The sequence below is a fragment of the Piliocolobus tephrosceles genome, chromosome 7 (genome assembly GCF_002776525.5).
Source record: "Piliocolobus tephrosceles isolate RC106 chromosome 7, ASM277652v3, whole genome shotgun sequence".
Taxonomy (NCBI): Eukaryota; Metazoa; Chordata; class Mammalia; order Primates; family Cercopithecidae; genus Piliocolobus; species Piliocolobus tephrosceles.
In genome coordinates this window covers 104,987,581-104,994,714 of record NC_045440.1, presented here as the reverse complement: position 1 = coordinate 104,994,714, position 7,134 = coordinate 104,987,581, and the positions used below count along the sequence as shown (strand labels likewise).

At 38.8% G+C, this 7,134-nt stretch overlaps 1 protein-coding gene across 2 annotated transcripts in view; it reads right to left on the bottom strand.

The window, feature by feature from the left end:
• GRHL2 (grainyhead like transcription factor 2) overlaps positions 1-7,134 on the bottom strand; it is a 180,864-nt gene that overhangs the window by 47,675 nt on the left and 126,055 nt on the right. For both annotated transcript variants that reach the window (XM_023223392.1, XM_023223384.2), the window contains exon 9: positions 3,866-4,024. In XM_023223392.1, coding sequence (XP_023079160.1) covers positions 3,866-4,024 — 159 coding nt within the window. The remainder of the gene's footprint in view (positions 1-3,865; positions 4,025-7,134) is intronic.

Sequence of the window (7,134 nt, the reverse complement as noted above, 5' to 3'; positions counted from 1 at the left end):
CCTACTATGTACTGTCCTACTGTGTACTGTGAACTGTTCTACTGTGTACTGTTGTACTGTGTGCTGTGAACTGTCCTACTGTGTACTGTGTCCTACTGTGTACTGTGAACTGTTCTACTGTGTACTGTCGTACTGTGTACTGTGTGTACTGTGTGTACTGTGAACTGCCTTACTGTGAACTGTCCTACTGTGTACTCTGAACTGTCCTAAACTGTTCTACTGTGTACTGTCCTACTGTCCTACCAGTGTCATGGAAACTGTCCTGTTGATTGCTGTGCTGCTCTGATGGCTGGATGATTGGCATTAACTGAAATCATCATGGCCTGAAAGGCCGTTGAGACTTTAGGGATATTTACTGCTACGCCGCATGTCCCTAACCCCTATGCAGTTCTTGTTTACGTGTTTTCTTTCTGTTTTCCTGACCATCTCTGCTTTCTCCTGCCACTGCTAAACCAGAACTCTCAGACATGTTAATAGTATTAAACCTTTAATACAACTGACTACAGCACCTGTAAGAGTGATGGGCTGAATTAACGGCATTTGCAGTGCCTTGGATAAGACTGGAGACTATTACTCTAAGTAATGTAACTCAGGAATGGAAAACCAAACATCATATGTTCTCACTGATATGTGAGAGGTAAGTTACGAGGACCCAAAGCCATAAGAATGATACAATGGACTTTGGGGACTTCTGGGGAAAAGTGGGAGGGGGTTGAGGGATAAAAGACTACAAATATGGTGCAGTGTGTACTGCTCGGGTGATAGGCACACCAAAATCTCACAAATCACCACTAAAGAGCTTACTCATGTAACCAAATACCACATGTACCCCAATAACTTACGGAAAAATAATTTTAAAAAAGAGTGATGGGCAACAGTGAACTGGCTACTAATATCTTCTTCCTGTTCCTCTCTCTCCCCAGCATCTAATATGAAGTACTATCCTTTCACTCACAGTTAATCTCTATAAGCAGCTAGTCAACTTATTTTATTGCTTATATACCCTTCCTATCCTTCCCAGTTTTAAAACAATTGTACAATGTCTACCTTGTCAGAATATACTGTCACACTGTCTCCGCCATCATTTAGAATTAGATCTACAGGTAAACAGATCCTGAATGCACACCACCCATCGTTTTACCAATGTCTTTACAATAATATTGCTTGTCTAAATTGTGTTCACTACTAGAGTCCCTGAGAAGAAATATTCTCTGGATGCTGGGGATTTATTTTGTTTGTGCCTGCCGTCTTTATACTTCAAAGTCAATTAGGCTGTGTATAAAATCCTTGGCCCACATTTTCTTTACTTGATTACCTTAAATATCATTGTCTTCTGACAAGGTGTTGCTGTTGAAAAGTTTGATAATCAAATTTTCCTTATAAGTGATTTAATATTTATTTTATTTACTTAGAGGCCCAAAGAAAATTATTTTCTATTTTCAGAAAGTCCAATAGCTTAACTATTTTGTATTGGTTATAGTGGATCAATTTTCCCAAGTGCGTGGTGGACTGTTTAAATACATATACTTTCTGTTTAAGGTTTTCCTTAGAGAATATGTATTTAAATGCATATTTAAAGCAATGTATTTTTAGTATTCCATCCCCCCACTTTTTTTCCTCAAAGAGTCCTATTATATGTATATTGGATTTTTTTTTTTTTTTTTTAAGATAGGGTCTTGCTCTGTCACCCAGGCTGGAGCATAGGTCACCACAACTTCAAACTCCTGGAGTCAAGCAATCCTCCTGCCTCAGCCTCCCGAGTACCTAGAACTGCAGACATGCATCACTGAACCTGGCTAGTTTTTACATTTTTTTGTAGAGACAGGGGTCTCAATTTGTTGCCTAAGCTGGTCTCGAACTCCTGGACTCATGTGATCCTTCCAACTTGGCATCCCAAAGTGCTGGGATTACAGGTGTGAGCCACGCACCCAGTCTATACTACATCTCCTTTACCTTTCTTCTATATCTGTATTTTCTCTCACACCTCTTTCTTCATTTCCTTTGATTTTAAAAATTTTGTTGTTTCCTAGCTTGTTTTCTTAAAGCATTATCTTTTATATTTATTTACTCTTGTGTTGCTTCTAGCATAGTTTTTATTTCTAATCCATTTTAATCTTTTATTTCTAAATTCCCTGAATTCCATCTCATCTTTTTCAAGTCATTCTATTTTCTACACCTCTCAAGTTGATTTTTTCAAATTGAGATTTATGTTGATCTTCATAACGTCCATTATTTCCTTAATTTAATTTAGCTTATTTTGAAATATTAGGCTACAGTTTTCACCTGTTTTGTGGGCCTGTCTTTTTGAAAGGCATTCATTATTCTTCATAGGGACGTCAGTCTGATCTTAATCTCTTTTTTCATAAAACATTGTATGGGATTCAACTGCTTTTTCTTTTCTGTTGGTCATTTTCAAGTGAAATGAGTGAACCAGGATTTCTTCTAGTTTCGTGGCTCTCAGGATCCCCATCTGGTGTGTTCACAAAGTGATACAAATATAGTCAGATTTTCTGAGATCTGCCTACTCTGTATCCCTTCCCATCTTCCTCTTCATTTTCATTTTGACCTCTTTCCTTTTCACCTTTTTTTTTTTTTTTTCAACTCAGCTTGGACTTTACTCTGAGAATTTTTTTTTTTTTTTTCCAGAGCAGGATTTTGTCTTAGAAGGGAACTTTAGTTTCTGACTTCCCAGAGTTCATAGAGCCCAAAACATTTCAATGCTCAGTCCTCTTACACTCATTGGCAAAGTAGAATCCACTAGATCTGTACCCTCCCAGCCAAGTTTCACATGCTGTCCTGCGACAGCCCACTGCACTTTCCAGTGAGCACTTTGGACAACTTTGTAGGTTTCCTGTTCTTTGGCTATCAAGTGGCCCCATTACTTTCCCTCACAAATGCTGATATCACACAGGCTTTGAAATTGTTGATGCTTGGTCCCATTCATATTTGGGATTTGTGAGGATTTCCCATCACCTAATCAGAGGGTTTTAAGTTTTTCTGTTCAAATTTTTCAACTCTTTTGGGGTGGGATTCAGGGAGATTCAAAGTACATGTTTACTGAGTGCATATGTACTAATGAACTTATTTTATAAGTGCTATTTCTATTCCAAAAAGTCCTAGATGAGGTCCCATTTAACCCATAAAATAATAACAGATGCACTGATATGCTCTGGGACAGGGTCTACGCCCAGTAAAGAGTATTAATCTATTATTTGAGCTATCTCATTGGATCAAACTTACAATACAATGTGTTATAGACTAAAGTTTGTGTGCCCCCAAAATTCATATGTTGGACTCCCAATTCCCAATGTGATGGTATTTGGAGGTGAAATTTAGGGGAGGTAATTGGGTTTAGATGAGGTCATGAGGGTAGAGTCTTTATGATAGAATTTGTGTCCTTAGCAAAAGAGACACCAGAGAGCTGGTGCGCATGCTCGCTCTCTATGCCATGTGAGGACACAGTGAGAAGGCAGCTGTCTACAAGCCAGGAAGCAAGCCCTCACTAAGATCCAAATTAGCTGACATGTTGACCTTGGACTTTCCAGCCTCTAGAACTTTGAGGAATACATTTCAGTTGTTTAAGCCAACCGGTCTACGGTTTTTTGTTATAGCAGCCTGAGCTAAGAAACAGTCAGTCATTAACTTAGTGATAAAAATGATAAACTGAAAAAAAAAAAAAAAGTTGACTGAAGACTTCTTAGATATCTAACAGGAACTGAGAATAAAAGATTACCACTCCCACTGGGATGAGTAAAGTGACTATTTTGACACCACTAGACAAGTGAAGGTGACAAGGAAGAAATGCCATTAAAAGTAATATGTAATAACAAAGATACCTTTATAAAAAACTGTCATCTTTACTCACTTTGTCACAGAAGACTTTGATCTGGCAATAAGCTCTATGAATGGGTTTATTGCTACGATTGTTATAACTGTATGTGTCAATCTGAATCATCAAAGGAAGTCCTTTCACCCCTTTTTGGGAGGAGAAATCTGTACTCAAGCAATTCACGGTGATGAAAATCTGAAGGAAACAGAAAGAAAAAGTTCACAAGTCACCATAAAAAGAATGTACAATAAATGCATAAACTTTAGACTTTAAGTCAAAATACTAAACAACCCCATAAGGACAACTGAAGAATATTTTGATATTCTTTTCACATAAAAACATGCTGAGCATAAAACATATAATTTATAATTATACATTATTTTTAAAATCTGCTTTCATATTTAATCTTGAAACAGACCATTTAAATTGCTTTCCTGGAAGTATATCAGCAAAGTCTTATTTATTTTTTAAACATGCATAAGTGGCCTGGGTAAAACACTGTTTCCTCAACACATCAAAGTTGCCACTTCTAATAGTTATATCAGTTATTCTAATTTCTGACCTGTGGAATAAAAAAAAAAATCAGATAACACCTTCCTTTGCAAATTACTGCATTGAAACCTAGTTATTTGTTTATATATCTGTCTGTCTTCCATGCAATTTGAGACCACTTATTATTTTTATATTATTGGTACCTAGTGCCTGGAGGAAAATAAGCACTCAATAAACATTAGATGAGTGAATCACTGAGTTTATCTGCAGAAAACCTACTAGATTGGGAGTCAGATGCCCCAGGTTTTAGCCCCAGCTGTAACATTAACCAGCTAAGAAACCTTACACGAGTCACTTAACGTCTTCAGATTTCAATTTTCCCTTTAGGATCCCTCCCTGCAGGACAAAATGTAGATACATATATACTTCCATGTTAGTGAAAAAGTAAAGATTGTTAAATGTAAGATCTGAAACAGGAGAGAGAAAATATAGTGAATATAGTGAAGGTATCAACATCCTCACCTTACAGCACAGGGCATCAAGAGATGTAAGAGAAATCGTACCAATCCAAAAAAATGGAAACTCCAGGAAATTAATAAGATTATAGTGCTGACCAACAAAAGAACTAAAAATAAGTATTTTATTTTATTATAAAATTTGATAAGAAAAGAGGGAGGAGTGTAAATGAGCTAAAATTCTCCTCATTTTACATAGTGGATGGCGGACCACTGATGCCATTTAAGAATGATTTATCACAGAATGGAGGTATCAGTGTAGCACCCAGGTTTACTTGGTAACTACACTGATGATTAAGAGGTGGGTTCTGGGGAGATCCAGGCACACTGTATTATACTCTTGGTACTATTTTCATTTGATGCCACATGTATTCTTTTTATTTAAAATAAAATGTTAAATTATTTATTGCTTTAAAATTGTACAATTATGTGTTCTGAAAACTATTTCATTCGATGTACTATTTAATGCTTATCTTATTTGATTCCCTGAGTTTTCCATTCACCTTTAAGCCTTGGACCTGAAGTCCATCACACCACAGCGACACTATGGAGAGCAGCCCTCAAGGAAGGAAAACCATGAGAAACAGACTGCATGTGAAAGGCTTTTCAGCCAGGCGCGGTGGCTCTTGCCTGTAACCCCAGCACTTTCGAAGGCTGAGACAGAGGGATCACCTGAGCTCAGGAGTTTGAGATCAGCCTGGGCAACATAGTGAGATCCCATCTCTACAAAAACTTTAAAAATCAGCCAAGTGTGGTGGTGCATCCCTGTAGTCCCAGCTATTTGGGAGGCTGAAATGGGAGGATTGCCTGAGCCCGGGAGTTTGAAGCTGCAGTGAGCTGAACTCGTGCCACTACCCTCCCAGCCTGGGTGACAGAGTGAGATCCTATCTCAAAATAAATAAATAAATAAATAAAATAAAAGCCTTTTGAAATTTTGAGGTAACTACTAGGCCCGATCTAGTTCATTTCAAACCCAAAGCCTGTAGGCTTTTGGCAATCCAGGCATCTCATTTTTAGTGCTATATCTCTAGAAACCTCATTTTTATTTTATTTTTGAGCTCCTCATCCGGCACGGAGGAATGTCTTAGTGGGGTACCACATCCACACCAGTCAGGCCAGATGACAGGGCTTAGTGACAGGTTGGTTACAGCAACCCTATGCCCTGACCCCTGGGCTCTCACACTTCCAGCCACTCTCTGAAAACAAGTGCCCAACAACGATCTAATTATGCCAACAAATCTAGCAAACTAAGGTACAACATGAGGACCATCAGTAATAAAATTGTACTGTAGATGGGAGGTCGGGGGAAAAAGAAAAAATATATATACTGTATATGGAATCCATGCTAAATGAGTAGATTTTAGCTGCTCTTGCCAAAAACAAAAAGAAATGGGTAACTGTATGAGACGGTGGATATGAGATGATGGATAAAGTATCTACATGTATTCCATAACATCATGCTGTGTATCTTAAATATACACCATGAAAAGTTGCTTTAAAAAAAGATGATCTAACTACCAATATATTCATTTCCTTCATTCATTTCTTTAATTCATGTGTTCACTCATTCAGTCTGTAAACATCCACACAAGCCCACAATGGGTCAAACACAACATTAGATACAGGGGATAGAAAAGAAACCCAAAACCCTGCTTCATGGAGCTGACAGTCCAAGAGGGAGACAGATGAGTGATCCAGCAGTGACCAAAACAGAGTCATCCTCTGTGTTGTGTGTACAGAGAGGCAGGTGTGTACAGAAGCCCCAGGAAGACAAAACAGAGCCCTGGGCTTGGAGAACACTAGTGAAATACAAACCCACATATTCACTGGGCTTAGAGCAGCGGCCTGACAAGGACTGAGGAACAGTAAAGAAAAAGAATGACTAAAGATGCAAATGTCAGGTGATTCACAGGAACTGAGTGATGAAGATTACTAAGAAAGAACACACAGGCTGAGTGCGATGGCTCACGCCTCAGCCTCAGTAATCCCAGCACTTTGAGAGGCCGAGGTGAGTGGATCACCAGAGGTTAGGAGTTCGAGACCAGCCCAGGCAACATGGTGGAACCCCATCTCTACTAAAAATACAAAAATTAGCTGGGTGTGGTGGCGGGACCCTGTAATCCCAGCTACTCGGGAGGCTGAGGCAGGAGAATCTCTTGAACCTGGGAGGTGGAGGTTTGCAGTGAGCCGAGATTGTGCCATTGCATTCCAGCCTGGGCAACAAGAGCAAAACCCGAAAGGAAGGAAGGAAGGAAGGAAGGAAGGAAGGAAGGAAGGAAGGAAGGAAGGAAGGAAGGA